At 36.0% G+C, this 19,877-nt stretch overlaps 1 protein-coding gene across 1 annotated transcript in view; it reads right to left on the reverse strand.

Moving 5' to 3' along the window:
• Positions 1 to 19,877, reverse strand: part of FBXL17 (F-box and leucine rich repeat protein 17) — a 330,870-nt gene that overhangs the window by 11,797 nt on the left and 299,196 nt on the right. Inside the window, exon 8 of the mRNA XM_066988859.1 lies at positions 5,380 to 5,522. Within this exon, the coding sequence (XP_066844960.1) occupies positions 5,380 to 5,522 (143 nt within the window). The remainder of the gene's footprint in view (positions 1 to 5,379; positions 5,523 to 19,877) is intronic.

The following is a 19,877-nucleotide window of genomic DNA, read 5'->3' on the forward strand; positions in this document are numbered from 1 at the left end:
ATGTCTCCTGCATTTAAGTGGTAGAATGGCTGATAACCATTGCAAATAGCACCAGAGCTATAGTAAAAGGATATCAAAATATGAAAATCTGTGTGAGAAAAGTTGCAAAACATGCAAACAATCATTATCCTGATTATTCTGACACCAGCCAAGCGAGCTATAAGCCAGAGAAACAGATCAAGTTTTTAGCCACAATTTCCCAGGTGATATCCAGCCATTTTCCATAAAGGTGAAGAGTTCAAATTGCCATTATTTAAAGTTAGTTGGAATGTTGTGAAAGCACAATAAAGAAGTGCTACAAAGAGATCTTTAAAATGAGTTCTAGCAATTACTAGTGTAGAAAACATTGCTCTCTTTCTCTGATATATTTTAGAAATATGAAAAATCCAACAACTGGAAACAGATAAGTAACTACAGTGGTGCAATAAATATGATCTAGGTCAGTTTAAGAGTAGGAATGTACAAAATGTTCAGAAAAACAAGGATGAAACATCTGGATTTCAAATTGTGAATCTGATGTGGGACATCGTTTTATGCCTTAGGATTGCTCACAGGGCTCTTAAAAGTCCTGATGTCAGTTTTTGTAGGAGAAAAGTAAGCACCTTGTAACTGCCCTCTCAAAGTAGGTAAAGTGTCACTTGTATATGTGTGAGAAACCATTTTTGGGACATAAAGAACATATCATTGTTTATCAATTTCATATAGAAAGGACAAGCAATACTTTGAAGTATACGCTTTGAAAAGCTGTGATAAAAATAGAGATACAATTAAAATTTGGTTTGAAGAATGGACAGTCATGTTGTCTGCTGCGGGAGGCTGAGCTGAGTGAATTGAATACTGCCCCACGCTCTGCAGCCAGCCCTCTGCCTGTTTCAGCAGTCAGGGAGGTGAGGAGCCCGAGTTCCCTCTTGCCCTGGCTGAACACGGAGCGGGGCCCTGGGGTGCCATCAGAGCCCGCAGCCAGCAGTTCTCCTCGCTGCAAGGAGGCTGGGAGCTGTGGCCACTCGTGCCGCCCCAGCAGCTGGAAGGGGCAGTGTCAGGGACTGGCAATGGCATGCCGTGCCAGTGCCCACGGGAGTGCCAAACAGAAATGCCACGGCCTTTACGCCTTTTCCAATTGCAAAACTCTAAAATGTCCTGCCTAGGCTGCAAACTACTAACCCTCCCTCTTACTGCTTTCAGAAGTGGGCAATCAGAACCACAGCATTTATTTTTTATGAAATGTGTAACTCGCGCAGCCCCGAGTGCTGCTACATGCCTGTACACACACACACATAAACAGACATACAAATACGTATTTCCACATAGTTCTTGGTATTCTCCTAGAAAATGGAGAATGAGGTGCATCAGGAGACAGCACAGCGCTCTGTGCCCTGACTGGGAAGCAGCATATGTCCTAACAGATGGGTCTCTGCCAGGGATGCAGCACGGCTGGTGAGCGTCCGTGAGAGCTACCAGAAGGGATGAGGGGCCTTGCTGCTTTCAAGAGTGCTGATGTATGCTTGCAGACAACTGGGGACTGCACTGTCCAAAATACAGGGACTCAAAAATATTTAGGGTCTGCCTTCTAAGCACCTAAATACCTTTGGATGTCTGGACCACAGTCTCTCAGAACTCCACCTGTCACTGAAAATGAATGGGACATGTCTCACTACACCTATGCAGTACAGTGCAGGAGCCTGGAGAGATCACAGAGCTAGCACTATCTGAGCCGGTCATGGAAATGCAAGTAGTAAGTTACACCACCACATCTCTGTGACAGGATCTCATGAGTGCTAATTTTCCTGGACAACATGCTGGGCCTTGGCAATCAGCCTGCCATTAGGACACATGCCTGAGCATCCATGCTGCCCTGCACTGCCCCAGCAGCATCAGTGCATTCAGAGCTCTCTCCGTGGCTCAGACACCACTGCTGCACAGTGCAAGGAGAGCCAAATTTGACTCCATCGTGGTGGTGCTAAGGAAAATTAAGAAAGAGAGACATTTTCTCACTAACCTTGCCTTTAGTGTCTTTACATTGAAAAGAATATTTAGATTTTCTATCTATGTATTGTAAAACAAAATTATAATATGGCTAGTTCTGAAAAACTTTCATCTACCAATTTTTGACTTTCTCTGTATTTGATTTGTAAATAGTGACTATGTTGCTATTTAGTAACATTAAATGTAACAAAAATAGTGTTAAAAATACTTATTAGAAAATTCCAACTTAAACATATGCCCTCATTATGGTGATCTCATGGTAGAGCGTTTTTATGAGACTTCTAAAGAGAATGACATTTATTTTAAGGCAAAGAGCATATTGCTCCTGTGGTGTGCATGTTATATGGTAGGGAACATGATAAAAAGAAAGGTCATGGCAACAGCAGTTTGATGAGAAATGAATAATTTGATTATTTTCATGGTATGGATCAATAATGCTCTGCATCTACTGGAACCCATTGCCTGAAGGCACTTAGATAATCAATGGCATAAAACAGAGCATGCCTTTGCCCACGCTTGCAGCCTCTCTGATCTTTCTTGGGAGGACCCTTGACGCCTGTAATTTATGTCAACTGCATATCAAAGAAATTCCACAGAGCCTGGGTCATAAAGAGTATTTTAGTGGTAACCATTTGAAGTCTACTTACATATGTTCCTTATGTAACTCTGTTTAAGTACTTCCCCTCCAATGCCTGGGAATTCCTAGAAACACACAAATGCTACCTGGTACCAGTGTCACAATCAGTGCCTTAGAAAAGGAAGGCTGGCTACAGGGGGCAAGTCTAACCCTCCTTACTGCAAGCTGGCAACAGTCCAAAGGCAAGAATTTCAGTCAACAGTGCATGCAAATAAACCCTTCTGCACCGCCCAAGAATTCCCTTTAATGATGTGCTGGACACTGACATTTTTAATTTAATAGAGCAGCCATTGGAAAAAATTAGTTCTGCATGATACTGGGGAGAGACAGTTGAAGACATGATTTTCTTCAGTAATTTCTCTGTTCATTTGCAGTGGAAAAAGGGAGCTGGCATCTTCCAGCTGCCAAAAACTCTCAAGTCAAGGCTACTTACTTCATTCTGTCTGTGGAGCTATTTTCCCATCAAGGCTTCACAAGCAAGAATATGTTTCCCAGTGGCATCCTAATACTACAATGCTTTAAGAGCATTTGCTCACATCTTAGCAAATTTAGCCACCATACATCAAATACACATATGCACGCACACATGTGCATGCACACAAATGCACACACGTGTGGGCATGCAGAATCAACATTGCTTTTCTTATCTGCCTGGAAGCTTTCTCAGAAAATATTATTTTCCTTTTAGCAGTTGACTTTAACAACACAAAAGACAGTGCATAATCCTTTGTAGAGAACTAGGAAAGCATTAACCAGCAATTAGAGAAATACAGACTGTAGTACATAAAGTTTAACTGATGAGGTGGTAAAACTTGTTTTCAGCATCAAGGTCATTGATTTTCTATAGCAGCTGAAGGCAGGATAAAATTATTGCACTTATTAGATCCTTGTTGATTGTTTAACATTAGCTAAATCCACAAATAAATATATGTAAAATTGATCAGGTGATTCAGGGTCAGATCTAATTCCCAAGGTCAAGCAACCCTTTGAACATTCTCTAAGTACATAATCTTAGCACAATCCATCAAAGAGACTCACACACTCTTTTCTTCTATTGGTTCTTATAAAACACTCAAGTTTAGGAGATTAACTGGAGTCAGCTTCAGTAGACACAGCAATTCTTCTAAAGTGCTAAACCTCCCCTTGCAGTGGAAACTTTCTAAAGTTGGGTTTGCAAAATCCAATTTCTAACTTTACAACTGACCTGGAAATTATTATTCATTACCAGTTGAAATACTGTTTTGTTTGCTTGTTTGTTTGATTTAAGTGTCTTCTTTAACACATTGCAAAGGATGCAAGGTAATGGTTTTGAGCAGGAAGCATCTTAGAATAAAAAATGTGTTTGTTCAGGTTGTATCCAGATAGAAATTTGCATGCCTGAGAGATATGCTCATGAGGAGAATCACAAACTGGACTCTGAAGTTTGCTTCATGATGGCTAAATAAGAAACAACTCCTGCAGGTGTATTTTCAGATTTGAGACCAGAGATTGAACCTCCAGGAGATCTTAGCTATTTCTGCTCTGCTCCCAGACATCTTTCTCTCTCATCTCTGAACTGAGACACGATTCCTGAAGCCTATATACACACACTGTGATTTTGAATAAAACTAGAACAAAACATTTTTTTTTCCCTGCATGTTTATACTGGGATGAGTAAGAACACAGTACAGTACTGAAAAGAAAAAGACAGAGAGAGCTTTTGGTGTTAGTGAAATTCTCTGCTATCATTCTTAACATCACTTGGGGGCTTCTACTGATGCTAAAACAGGAGGGTAAAGCTTCAGTTTAAAAGATATGAATTCAGTACACTTGAACATTACTATAAATATATATCCATATAGATACAGAATAAATGTTTTAATTGGGTCTCTGAAAATAAGGGAGACATGACTGAGTTAGATCTGTCTATCCTCACACTGTTCCTACTTTTCTGGCAATCCCACCAAATAGACATTTTGAGTGAGGACTTCCTGATGTGCAATTCATTAACTCTAACACAGTCTAACCCCGCATCTTTTTTTTTTCCCAAAGGCTTCAAAATTTTAATGTGACATAGTTGTCATTCCTGTCTTTCAGTTGAGGAGAAAGGTTATCACTTATATTCAATTCCTTTTAAATTATAAAACTACAAACTATTATACTGTTTAATTTTTTTTAATTATTATTATTTTTAATGAAGAGAAATTAACTTGTAGGCATTCCTAATACATTCCAAGTGGGAAAGCTATATTCTTAAGAAAATCGGTGTTTCCAGCATCCCAAATCCCTCCCTGTGTGTTTTCAAAACCATTGCACATGAGCAAGAACAAAGACTTATAGAAAATCACTCTGGAGGTAGCACTGTGGTATTTTTAGTATTGTATTTTATCTTTTTTCTTTCTTTTTTAAAACAAAGCAGTCTATCACAGTTATGACATGACATACCAATCACTGCTAGCCAAAAACATTCAAAACTCTCAGAGGGCAGATTTTGCATAAAACTTGTGTGAGTATCTGAGGTTGTAGGTGTTGCTTGTGGGTGTATTTTGAAAATCTATGTCAGCAAAAATTTATAATGCTCTTTTTAGTTCTCTAGATACATTTTAGTGAAATACATGAACACAGTGTACTAGAAGAGTTACCACACTAGTGAATGCCAAACCTATTTGTACAGCAGAATACAAATCTTTCCGCCTCTTTCTCTTGCATACACACACCCCAAAACTTACTGTCTCACACTCACTCTGAAGCAGGTACCAGTTCATGCAAATGTTGCTTACCTGATCGCATCTCATCAGCCCTAAATATCTGAGAGACTTGCTGTTTTGTGCAATTTGGGTGGCTCCATGGTCTGTGATTTCTTTGCACCATCCAACATCCACGGTCTCTATTGTCATGCTGTATCGTCCAATGGCTATCAGAGCTGTAAAAATATTAAAAACATGAGAAATGGTAAGCTCGGTTATAAGGTAAGCTCAGTGGAGATAAGTTCAATTATATGTATATATATAATATAATATATAATATATACTAAATGGTATTGAAATAGAATTTTCAGAAGCAGATTTCATATAACTTGTGAAAGATCTTGTCTTTTGGCATTTTTAACCATAGAATAACTATCTCTTAAAATTAGGATGCACGAGGTATTTTTCTATCTACCAATTCACATAAATAGACCAGTTAGCAGAGATATTCTATATGAACTCTTTTAATTACTCTGTTTGGACGGATCAAAGACCAATCAATTAAAATTGAAATAACTATAGAATAAAAATAAGTCTACCACACTCTTCAAAGAAAGTAACTGATTTTATAAAATTAACACCTTTTTTCCAGCAAAGTATTTTTGCAAAGACAGCACAAAGAATAACAGAACATTTCCTGTGTCAATAAAACAAATAGGTTTAGGAAACCCTGCAGATATCTTATGTCATATATTTTACAACTATATTCTAAAATTGCATTTGTTTCCTATTGTTCATATTGATTATGTAATAACAACCATATGCCTTACTTTCATGTTTTCTTCACTTTTCTAATAAAAAATAAATAAATTTAAAAGGCCAGAAGAAATTAGAGCAAAAACTTGAACCTTCATAAAAGGAAAGGAAAAAGGATCTGGAAGTTCTGAAAGGACTGAAAACCATGAGGTATCTGAACAAATTGGGCAGGCTTTGTCATGACATTGCTAGTCATAAAGGATTGATGAAGGACGGTGAAGGATCACCATCACTCTGGTCACCACCAACTAGAACACCTGCCACAAAACGCAGGCTCAGAAACTGTTAGTCAAGTTGGGTTTTATTATCAGAAATGAGTGGCAGCTTTCAGCAGCTAAAAACTCAGCTTATGAAAAAGTCCAAGGCTTCCAGTGTGAAAGTCAGCCTACCCAAGTCCTAACCCTTAACATGCATATCATCAAGGGGTAAGATGTTTACTCTTTTTACTCTAGGTATAATGCAGTCACTGAAAATGAAGATGAAGGCGTGAGTTACTCCAAATAACGGAAATATCTTTAAAGGTAAGAGTTTTCAGCAACTGTGGGCCAGTTCCACTCATACTACAGAGCCTACTGGCAATTAAAAAAAAAAAAAAAATTTATAAAGAGCTGATAGCTTTTGATATGCCAGATGTTAATCTTCACTAATCAGTGTATAACTGAGAGCTAGAAGCAGAGAGAAAGAACCCACCTGACCTTGCAGTAGTTCTGCAGAGACCTAAACTAATGGCAGACAGCAGTGAGGATAATATGTTAATTTATAAATATTCAGGTGGACTTGATTTGCAATCAAAATCAGCCAAAAGAGGCCAAATACATTCTCAGAAGCTATGGAAGATGGAGTGAGACATCATTTTTTTCTTCCAGCCGTTCACCAAAAAGGGCAGTAATAATTAAATTTTGTAGCTGACATAATGAACTTATAATACAATCATCTATTTAGTTTCATTATGATTTCATTGATTTTTGTAGGACAATACCAACTACCTCTTCTCAGTACATCCCTAAAAACAAATCCTAATTCTGCCAATAGGTAAATATATACGTAACAAAATATGAACTTTATCCTTTTTTCCACAGACCCCTTCAAAAACGTTACTTTAATAAAAATCATGGGAAAAGAGTCAGAAACTTTCTGTATATATTTTGCAATAACAAAAGCTATAGCAATTACAGATTACCTAACTCCATGGAAAATGTTTTAGTTTACAAGCTACTTGTTTGTTGTTCAGGAATACTGAAAACCTACCATAACATTAGAATGTTGTCAGTTAAACGTAATTTCAAAAACTCTTTGTCTCTGAATGTTTTTGCTTTCTTTTAAAGTTACAATCATATTATCTTGTAAAGTTACAATCATATTTTATCATTAAGAAACTAAAAAGCACCCCTTTTCAATGCTTCATGAAAAGGTGATAAATGGGAGAAAATCAGCAGAAAATACTTTTATGGGCGTAATGTAAAAGATCATCAGAGCTCACTGGTAAAGAATTCTCCTAGTAAATCTATTACAGGACATTAGACATATAACTTCTGAGAGCTCCTTCACAACACGTAGATTAGAAAGAAAGTAGGGAATGATGCTGTTGAAAGATCAAAAATGTTACACTGTGTGCAGAATGCCCAAGACTAAAATATAACCTGAAAATAGTTAGTACATGAAGCTACCTTGAAAGTGGCAGAAAGATGGCTTAAATCTCAGGCATGTTATTTCCACTTGCACATATTAAACAAACTGGAAGAATAAAATACTCTATTTCTTATTTATACATGCCATATACCATTTTATAACAAAATACTAATATAAAACCATTTTATAACAAAATATAACTTAAAACATGTTGATTTATGGTTTGATATGTTAGTCCTTTTATTTTGGCATTTTGGGGGGTAAAGCGTTTAATTTCTAGAGCAGACCTTTAATTAAACCAGTTAAGTTTTACCTTTTTTAATGCAAATATAAATTTTTGTTTTTATTTTAACATAATGGAAAAGGGACTTAATAATTATTGAAATAAGAACAAAGTAATTATCAAATAACATATCGTGAAGGCACTGTGCAAAAGTGGCCTTCGGTGCTTGCCTTCTGAAAATCAATACTTTAACAACCTGCTAACTATTATTTCCCATAAGTATTAAAAGAATGAAAAAGAGTAAGGTCGCACCTGGAATTTGGAAAGCACGCATAAGTTTCCATAATTGAAAATGTATATGTATGGTTTTGGGACTACATTGTCATTACTATATTCTGTCAATTATCAGATAAGCCAGAACACGGAACTTTAACAATAGTATGAGATAACCACCATGTTTTTTGTACAAGCAGCAATATTTACAGGAACAATACAAACCCGAATAAAAAAGCCTAAGGCAAGGTATGAATATGATATATGGAAAATTGAATGAAAAAAAAAATCTAAGTATGAGATCTTCCGTGGGAGAGGTTAAGCTAGCATGGTTTACACTTCAGAAGCTCCAGATTGATTTTCAGAAAATTACTAATCTGATGTCTTCACTTGTTTTTCACATCAGTGTATACGAAAATAATTGGATGAAATTTCATGCTGTGATTGATCTGTGTGTCTAATCTGTGAATCAGGTACATTTTAGGCTTATAATGCCTGGGGTAAATTTTAGGTTAGAGACCACTGAGTGGGCAGTACTCTTGTCTGGCTGGCCTTTCCCCTGCAGCATAATTCACTGTCTACTCTTACTTACTACAGAGCTCCCAGGTAACATATGCATATATTTGGTTTTCTGTTCAACAGTTTCAAATATACATATGCTATTTAATAAATAAGAACAATTTACAACATTTTTCTAATTTAATTACAAGTGATGCTAGAAGTCAATTACAGTATTACAGATGGCCTGCCTGGCTCTTATAATATTATCTCACATGGTAGTATAAAATGACATATTTATGTTCTACTTTGCAACTCTTTGTCCCCAGATTAGCAGATGTCTTTCTAGAAAACCAAACATTTTGAAAAGAGTGTATTCAAAACATTTCAGTGTTACACTGTAGTCATATATCACAACAGTTCATCTGTGAAATACATAAAGAGTATGCCATTTTAAAACACTGACTGCATTTTCAGAAAATTTTGAATGTGTATCATTGCACCCTCATGAGAACGATGCTACTTGGTCAGAGAAGACATCCACTATTCGGTCTCCAGCAGCACCCAACAGTTGGGACCAAAGACCGCAAGAACAAGTGAAAAGGATACTTTCCCTAACCACTTTCCTCACATGAGAAAAATTATAGACAGGAACTTTCTGAAGCTGTGTTGATGCCTCTGTAGCTCTATAAATCTGTCTAACTAACCAGCCTTTTGACCCACCAAATTACTTAGGCTTCACAACAGCCTGTTGGCAAGCAGTCCCTCCATTCAGTTACCATGTTTTGAAAACCACTTGTTAGTTTTGAACCAGCCCTAATGGTTGGTCCTATTTGTGACTGCTCAGTTCCTTTTCAAATGCTTCCTGGAAATCCCAACAGACTGTATCAACCACATCTTCCTTATTCCTTGCTGACTTCTTCAAAGTACTCTGATATGACTGTGAAGCACAATCTATCTTAACGAAAGCTGTGTCAGCTCTTCCCTGATGTATTTATTCATGTGTTCACTAATTTTATTCCTAATTATTAATAATTTCCCTTAAACAGATGTCAGGCTTGTCAATTTATATTTTTCTGACCTTCCCTGAAACCTTTTTTGAATACCTCTGCCAAGCAGTCCTGTGGTAGTAAAGCAGGTTTAAGTGAATGATTAGACTACTGTTAGCAGCTCAACTATTTCATCTTCGAGTTCTTTTAGAAGTCTTGGGTACACACAGTTCTTCTGCTTGCATGAGCAAAATACTTTAAGCCATAGGTTTCAGCTAGGGAAACGTTTGCATTGCTCAACAGCCTTTTTTTTTTTTTTTCCCTCTCTGACTACATTTGTCCACAATAAACAGAATACATTGCTGTTCTCATAAAGCCTGGCGGTAATTTAACAAGGGGACACACAGTAAAAGCCTTACGAAGTAAGTTTGGATTCTTTGTCTTAGGATCTTGTAGCACAATCAGCAATAAAGAAGAGCCGAAGGTGTGTTTCAATCTAATGACAACCAAGCTCTAAACACAGTGAATGACAAAACAAAATCCCCACACACTGAAAGTAAGTAGAAGTGGGAACACAAAAATCTACCATGTAGTTTACAGATGCTGGCTTTGACATATGAACCTCTCTGTATGTGAATATTTAACAGTGCATCCAATTCTTTTCTCTCCTTTTTTACACTCCAATTTCTTTTTCCAGAGCTAGGTTGGAGGAATAGAAATCAACTGATGTACAGCTCCTACAAGGCAGAAGATGAAGTGTAATGTCTCTAACTGGAATTGGAAAATCACCTCCACAGCCTTGAGCTGTATTAAGCAAAAACTTTTTCCGGTTGTAGTGGTAGTGATGCTTTGTTGTAGCCTTGAATGTGAAAGGACATATGCAGGACCAGGGCTGCGTGGCATCATTTCGATGGCCAGCTGAAACAGTTGGAAAAAACCCAACAGATTCTGTTCTTAGTGCACAGTAAATAGTAATTTAACTTTATTTAATTTAAAACAGATTTCATTAAACTGACATAGATAATGCATCTACTACTATGGGCAGAAATGACTGTTTAAGAGGAGAAAGGTCTCTTTTTAACTACATGTAACCTGTGAAACCAATGGTTGTAATACAAATGTCATCATGGTTAACTGCTTCCAGACCTGATCTAGGCAGGTACTGAGATGTTAAGCTGACAAAACCAGGGGCAAGACTGCTGTAGTTATTTTACAGGGTAGTTTTTGAAAACTATACTTGGCATATACCTTGAGGCTTTCCTCTTTGATTTTGCATACATGACCCCTCCCCTCCTCCCCAAATTAGAAACAAGTATTACGCTAATAGTTTACAAAAGTTTCACTAATTAGCATTCATAATTTACTAAGTCCTGACTATCAGAGCACCTCTTCTATGAAGAAAGGTTGAGAGAGCTGGGGCTGTTCAGCCTAAAGAAGAGAAGGCTCTGGGGTGACCTCATTGCAGCTTTTCATTACTTAAAGGGGGCTTATAAAAAAGATGGAGAGTAAGTTTTTGCTCAGTTAGATAATGACAGGACAAGGGGGAATGGTTTTAAACTAAAAGAGGGGAGATTTAGATTGGAGATAAGGAAGAAATTCTCCACTCAGAGGGTGGTGAGGCACTGGCACAGGTTGCCCAGAGAAGCTGTGGATGCCCCACCCCTGGAGGTGTTCAAGGCCAGGTTGGAAAAGGTCCTGGGCAACCTGATCAGGTGGGTGGCATCCCTGTCCATGGCAGGGGGGTTGGAACTGTATGGGCTTTAAGGTCCCTTCCAACCTGAACCATTCTTTGATTCTATGATTCCTAAGTATGAGGTCCCTATAACGTAAAAAGTAACATATCTTTGGTATGAACAGCCAGAATTTGGCCCGATCTTAAATTAATTTTACTGTACTTTTAAATCTGGAAATGAATACTCCATGTTTTGCATAATTTTTACCAACTAAAATTGTTTGGAAATTTAGTGTATTAAGCATGATCACACCCAATTAAACATATTTTTACTGGCATGTACCTACTACAAAATAGAGTACTTCCTTAATCATTAAATCTTAGATCAGTTTAACAGAAAATAAACCTCTGTGAGATTTAATTGTGTTGCTGTTTTTCTCCTATCATCACCTACCACACTACATATGCAAAAAGCACTGCACTTGGTCAACCTTCAGTGAGAACTGGATAGAAATATTTTTAGAAATTACAACTGACATCATCCTGACACCATGGCATTATATGTGTATACATATCCAATCACTCAAAAAACATTCTAGTATTTGTTTATTCAGTTCTTTCATCATTAATGAAAAAAGCATGTAAATGTTCAAGAATTAGCATTTAAAATTTCCAAACTCTCTAATGGTTTCATGCAGAGTAGAAATCAATCAGTCCTCCAAGTATTACCAAGTATATAGTTTTCTTATGGAACTTTCCATTATCTTTTATTTATTATATAGCTAAAAGCTATTAAGGTGGTTTTGATAGCCATCTACTTGCTAATGAAAGCCTAATACACAAAAAAAAAAACGGGGGGGGGGGGGAGAAGTTTATGAGATTTAAAATTGCTATAAGCAGATGTAATAAAAAGAAAATTAGCAAAGAACGCTATACATCTAGGTGTTAAGAAAATGATGTAACAGTTGAACTTCACAGACTGTGAAATATTCTTCTGTTGGTGGAAGTTCATCTGCCTGAGCTAGTTAAAATACAAGTGGACAAAGCTCTGGAGAGGTTACAAATAAAATTTATGAGACTGAACGAGACAATTTAAATGGGCCTTTCTATCTGCTGTTTATCTGTCATTTAGCCTATTGAATTAGAAACAAAAGAGGGAGATGTAAATAATGCAGATAAATTATAAACATTTGAATTCATTGAAGCTTTACCACTCACAAAAATTAGTTTGACATTCATTTTTCAGTAATTTGTGGAAAAGTATTTATAAATTAGCCTGCAATTAAACACAAGCACTTGTAAATTGTAAAATACACAGTTGAGTATATAGACAATTTAATGTAATGCAATATTTAAGAACTGAAATTAAAACATTGACTAATATATGTTACTAATATTCTCTACAGCATACGATAGAATAAGTACTGAATATTTAGTTAACATAAATATTTCTTCTACACAGAAAGTGCTCCCCTTTTTGAGTGCATACCTACAAGAACGTATTTTCAACGTATCTGCAGCTATTCGGGTTCTTTTCCTGAATGAGGGCAACAGAATTTGATTCTTTAGAGCAAAGCTTGATACCATAAGCAAAAACACGGTGAATTTTCACATGATGCCAACAGAGGATTTGTGGTTACCCCCTGCATTAATGAGGTTGATGGTTATCTGCCATGCAAATTATGTGAAGTCTTGCAATTTAGATAATCTGTTATGTGCTGAGACACATCGAATATACGCCTAATCTCCTTCCCATGTGTCAGAAATGTTTTGCTGCAGTAACTGCAGTGGTTGAAGAAATCACTGCTCGAGTCGTCTGCTTCTTCATTCACCCAGAACAGGAATCAGAGCTTACAATTCACATTGTTTCCTTAAATGAAAAGCATTTGGATAAAAATCACTGCATGATACAACTTCTTAAAATAAACAATTCATCTACACCTGTTTCACATTTGTAAGGGTATTTTCATAACTAAATAAAATATTTGTTTGTCATATACTGATATAAATCATGCAACAAACACTGTAGTCCATCTGCTATGAAATCAAGACTCCTATGAGTATATCACTCCAAAACTTTACTTTGTGATGGCTTCCCAGTCAAAAGTCTAATTCTTCTCAGGCCTTCATGTGTCCATCTGACAGTTAACATCCTATGTATAATTTTTATTTTATTTTTTTATAATCATGACCTCATGTAACAGCTACATTTCAGTGACACTATAAAATAGTAAAGTGAGACAGAACTTGCACAGGAACTGGCTCTCTACCAGGGAATTCACCCAATCCCATTTATAATCAAGCACTTGATTCTTGATATAATCAAGAATACACTCTTGGTATTAACTGTATGAGATGATTCCTTGAAATAATAGTAAATACATAAATAAAACCATGTAATAATAACTAACACAAACATAGAGGGAACCATTTAAGTCCTTTTCCCCATGATATGGGGTGCAAATGGGAGAGATGGCCAGGTTATTTTCTTCATATTTTACAGGAGGTGTATTTTAGCATTTACAACAAGTGCTCACAGAACACAGTAACCAGCTAGGTATTCAAATAGGTGAATACTTAAACTCTTGTACATCCTAAAGAAGGTAAAAAAAAAAGTTGCCCAGCCTGAAATATTTTCCCAATGGAATGCTGTGTTATCTCTCTGGATAGCAAGCCTACATTTCAACGTCCTTTGTGTTCTTTGTGTTTTTATTATTATTATTATTATTATTTTGCTATTGTCTTCACCTGCCTGAGGCTGCTTGAGGTCTCCCGTGATAATTTTATTGTTTCACCTTTGTGCTTATGTGGCTAAAGGCAACATTTGAGAATGAAGCATGGGACTGAGCTAAAATGTAGAAACATACAGGGGTATTGGGAAACCAATCTAACAAGATGCCTCAAGGAAATGAAAAGAAGTCAGACTGTCTCCCTAAAGCAAACCTGCTTTCTTCAAGAGCTTAGGAAATCTGGATAAATCCCTTTATCTGGATGCATATTTTGACCTTTTCTTGGAAATTTGGTGGCACACCACTCAACCACGGTAATTTTGACTGAAAACCTACTTGAAAAAGATAACACATAAACAACGCGTTTCTGGTTTCCCATTATTTAAAGTATTGGTTACCTAAGGAAGCCTTCAGAAAATCCTTGGAGGCAAGAATAGTCCCAAGGAATTGAAAAGACCTAATGCCTCCAAGAGGAAAGAAGTGACAGGGGTTATATATCAATTGCTTTTATGCAATTACAGGAAAAGTATTTAATTGTATATTTTTGTATGGAAAACATAATACACACACACACACACATATATATTCTGTACTGGTTCATACTGGTTATATTATAGTTATTGTTACATGGTTAACATTAAGTTGGTACAGTATACACTGCTGTATTTGATGACAACTTTATTAGCTAGTACATAGAAATAGGACAACTGCTTAGTCGTCTTTTATCTTATCCTATCCTTTTTTCAAACCCCTAGAAATGTGGCAACTAGAGGACTATGATTTCCCAGGTAGAATTAATCTTGGTGCTCTCTTTGCTTTTTATCTTGAACATTTGTCAGTTCTGCCCTGATTATAAACACACACAAAATAGTATATTTGTACAAAGGTTATTCTGTTGTCCTACAATGTTAGCAAAACTTTGCCATAAAATAGAAATGAAATTAAAACAAACAAACCAAAACAACAACAAACAGAAAAAGTGATCTTTCAGAATCATCTTTAACATAACAAGTATTAAACAACTGTTTCCCCAGAAGTCCACATTCAGAAGAAGGCTAAGCTATGAACAAACTAATACAAAATGGTTCATTGTATTTTACAGAATATATTTCAGCATCAACAACAATGAATTAATATTAATTACATCTGTATTCTAAATAAACTCTATCCATGCAGAAGAAAGGCTCCATGATATTTTAGCCATTTCAATAACAGATTTAACTCAATGCATCCCAACAGCAAGAATCAAACCAAAACAAAGAGAAACCCCAAACCTTCAATACAAGGATGCAAAAAGACACTAATGCTTTAAAATGAAAGGTATGCAGCATACTTGGTTCTGCTCTGCTTTTACCAAATACCGATTTCAGAGATGGACTCTGGAAGTGGTAAAAGCTGGAAGGGCTTTCAGCCCTGTGACCTTAAGACAAAATAGCCCCCATAGACCAAGCTGGTCAAAACAAACTCTTGTTATTCTTTCTTTCTTGATGACACTGCAAGATAATTTGTTTTCTTTGCACTACTTCAAATAAGAGTAATTTTTGTCATCATCACAGCCCTGTTCTGACTGCAAGCAGAAGACAGTAAGCATGAGCTCAGTCCACTGGAAAATTATGGAGCTAATTCAACCAGATGTTAAGAACACAAAGATGACTGGGAACAGCTAGCACAGATCTGCTTGGAAACCATGCCTGGCCAACCTGGTTGCCTTTCTATGACAAAATGGCTCATCATAGAGCCTACAGACAAGGAATATGTAAACAATTTTGTATCAAGAGAGATATTTGAATGTCTATAGCGCTTCTTTGAGAAGACGTATTAGAGATCCTTAAAAACAGCTGTTTCCTTCTCCAGTTCAAAGGTGGAAACATATTTGTTTCAGGGTAACAAAACCACTGAAAAATACCTTATCTGCATAAATCAAGAACGAGAGATATACAAGGAAAACGAAATACAATCTTTTCAAAACATAATATGTTTGACTTTATTTAAATAACACTTATCTATGAAAGCTGTTATTCCTAGTTGCTGCTGCAACTAAGAGCTCAGTGGCATTCAGAAATGAGTCATTAATAATGACAGTGAAAATCCAGATCTAGATACTCTGAAAAATAAAGTCTGTAGCCTTGAATGACATGAGGTACATGCAACACATTAACCAACAGAGGTATGAAAGAAAGTATCTTTTTTGAAATCTGGCATCATTTGGAGAACTGGTGTATGTGCTGCTTATGAATTTCTCAAAGTGCTTTGAAAAAGCTGTTATCACGGCCCACTTCAGGGGTTATGGTGACAGTGACAGAATACAGAATATTGCATACAGACCAGAAGCCATGCTCACAGTGTTTTGCTGGTACAGCTTGAGATGATAACTGGCAGAAACTAGAAAAATCAGTTATATATACACAGAATATATGTAGTATGTAGTATGTAGTGTTATAGTATTACATAACAATACATGTAATAATAGCATTATTAAAATTACTTATTAACTATCACTTATTATTCCAAACTTCTGATAAATTAGCTGGGTTTGGAAAGTCCAAATATCAGAGAAGAAATAAAAATCAGGACGCTGAAATGCTGATTATCAAAAAAGCAAAATTTTCACTAGTTCTTAGCCACATGGCATTGCAAGAGAGGGGGTAGAGAGAGACAGATGTTTTCCTAGTAAGGGAATTTAACTGCTTTGCCTGGTAAATTGTGAGATCTGCTAAGATACGAGAGTGCCTCTTTGGAGAATGACAGAAGGTAATCCTAAATGATGTGGGAACATACCCTTTTGCAAATTTGGCTTTGTCCTTCTTACCTCCAGACTCTAGCTACTGTATTATTCTGATTAATAAATACTGACTTACTTTGAAAAGGCTACTTGGTGGTCTGCAAGTGCTTGCTGAGACAAAGGATGACATCTCTGACAGAGGTCTATACTCATTCTGCCATGGAGGGAAAATATTGAAAACAGAGGTCCTAAACTGAAGAACAATAGAATTGTGCATTTTACCCTTTCAAAAAGGAGGACTCACAAATTTATCAATTTGAAGGACACATCAAAAACACCAAAACACTGGAGGAAGGCAAGCATCTAACAAATGCATGATAGCATGTTACTTTTGAATAATGTACTGAAGGAACTTTTACTCCCATGAAGAATTTCACACTGTTTGAAGGTGAGAAGAGAACAATGACTACTTAAACCATGTTTCAGTATAATAACTCTTATGTTTTTATGAACTTAGCAGCAAATAAATACAATAGATGCTTTTTTAGCATATAAAATTGAATTCAATGGAGATAAAGGAACCAAATAAATGCTAACTAGAAGACAAATACTCCTTACAAAAATAAAATTTTACATGCACAATCTAAAAATGGAAGCAAATGGCTTTTGAAAGTTGTGGATTTTGTTGTAAAACTCCTGGTGTATAACTGTTCAGTACTCAGCAAGAAGTAGATATCTGACTGCTCACCAAAACACACATACACAAAATAATGGGCAATAAAAGCACATATATCACTACAGCACAGAGAGTGAGGTGTTACACCAAACAGACTATTTGTGCATTTCAGCAAGCATTTGAGGGCTGTGTTTTTTAATTCCCAGAAACATATCCAATGCATTTTTAAGGTAATGATACAATATTTACCGTTCATGCAAAATTGCATATCTATTTTTCTAACTATTTTTCAGCCAGGTCATATTCGCTCTCCTTACTTAGCCTTCCTGTAAAATATTAAATGAAGACTGGAAAAATGAGATTCATGCAATAAATCAGTTGCTAATTCTTGTAAAGTTATATGTCTAGCAACTAGGAATATCAGTCTGACAGAATTGCACTGAACAGCGTGAAAAAAATTGCTTGACTTCAAGACACTCTGGATTATGTTATAAAATGGCAACTAGCTGTATGAAAGGGCTAGATACAAGGTGAGTGATCATGTGCATGAAATATAACACATTTTTAAAGAAGAGAAGAGTGGAACAGAGAAGGACATGAAAAAAGCAAAACAGGGAAAAATTCCTATGCATATGTACATAGTCATATCTATGGAGCCCACATAAGTCCATGAATACATAACAACAGAGTGTACCAATATGTCTACTAAAACTCCTCATAGTCCTGGAGTATCGTTCCCTAACACATTGTGTTTTCCTCTCTAACTACTTCTGGGCTTAATTTTACTTATTTATTTTTCTATTTATTTTTCTATTAATTAATTAATTAATTAATTAATTTTCATGCTTTCTTATTACTATACTTTTGAAAAGTTAAATAAAGTAATAAGAAGAAAGCATGAAAATAAATAAGATCACAATAGTCTGCAGCTGGACTTCTGAAAACAAGTTGGCATCAAGAACCACGAACATTTGGCTGTATTGTGATCTGCTAAAAAAAATTGATCAAACAAACCACTTCAATGCCAAGCCTCAATATATCCCATACACCATCACACCCACTGATTGTCAAATTTGTCTCCAAGAGACCAGTGGCTAACTGCCACAGTCTTGAGGACAACAGTATGTTAAAAAAAAAAAAAAGTCCATAAAGACAAAAATTATGTAGTTGTATGGCTACATGACTGAGATAGAACTGTGACATTTCCACAGCATTAAAAAAGAAAGTCTAAAATGTAGGATTTATTCAAGTGCACCATCATTGACCTTTCAACTCTTTCATACCTTTTAATTTTATTTTGGATTTCTACCAAAAGCTTTTCCTTGTGGATTTTTTTTTTTTTTTAATCTGGATAAAAGCAACTTGTACACTGGTTTTGTCTTCTTTCATCCACAACGATTTTCTGTTTATGGAACTAACACTAAAGGTTTCTCTAGATTTAAAATAATATTCTGAAGAATAGTTCAAAAGTATTCGGAAAGCTAAAGATATGGCACAACATAATTCTTCCCAAACTGAATCTGACCACCAGGAACATTTTTTGAAGACATAATTTGCTATTGACACCAGCCAATGTGATTCCACAGGAGGAATACATATAGTTATAGCAGGTACAATGTTGTTTCTATTTCCACCACTTATGGGGAACAAGTAGGACGGGATGGGTATGAAGCTAGGACATGCAGGATGATACAAATCTAGGCAGCAATAATACCAATTTTACAACCTTAAGCTTGTGCAGACTTTTTATCTAATTATGCCTGAGTGCATTTGTACATGAATATTGAAGACAGCTCTGGGAATACCATTCACTGCTAAAGGCTTTGCAGTGATCAGCAGAAGTCTAAGCACAGCATTTTGTCAAGGAGAGCTGAATCTTCACAGAGACCAGGCACCCATGGAAGAGGGCATGAAGAGGCTTCATGCAGTTAATTCAAAGTCTAGATTAACTTTCCAGAAGTAGAATACACAGTAATACATAACAGAATCACATGCACATTTGACAAAATAGGTTCTATGATGTTGTCAAAATGTAACTCTATGTCACATTTTAATTAAAAATAAAACAATATTGAAAACAACATATACTTTTATATGTAATATATATGTATTTATTTTGCTTCGATAAATTCTGGAATCAATATAATTTTCTTAAAATTGTTTTGAGTAACAATCTATTACTGAAAGTAGATACAGAATCAGGATCTACAGAAGTAGATCCCTAAAGATCTCCAAAAAAAGAAAATAAAATTTGATGCGGTGGCTGACAGACTGTTCTGAATGTCTGCTATTGTGCCGATTGTTGCTTAGGTTTTGAATCATAGCATGAAGTTACATACTGCATGTGCTGCTGCAAATCTATAC

Source organism: Anser cygnoides, chromosome Z (genome assembly GCF_040182565.1).
Source record: "Anser cygnoides isolate HZ-2024a breed goose chromosome Z, Taihu_goose_T2T_genome, whole genome shotgun sequence".
Classification (NCBI taxonomy): Eukaryota; Metazoa; Chordata; class Aves; order Anseriformes; family Anatidae; genus Anser; species Anser cygnoides.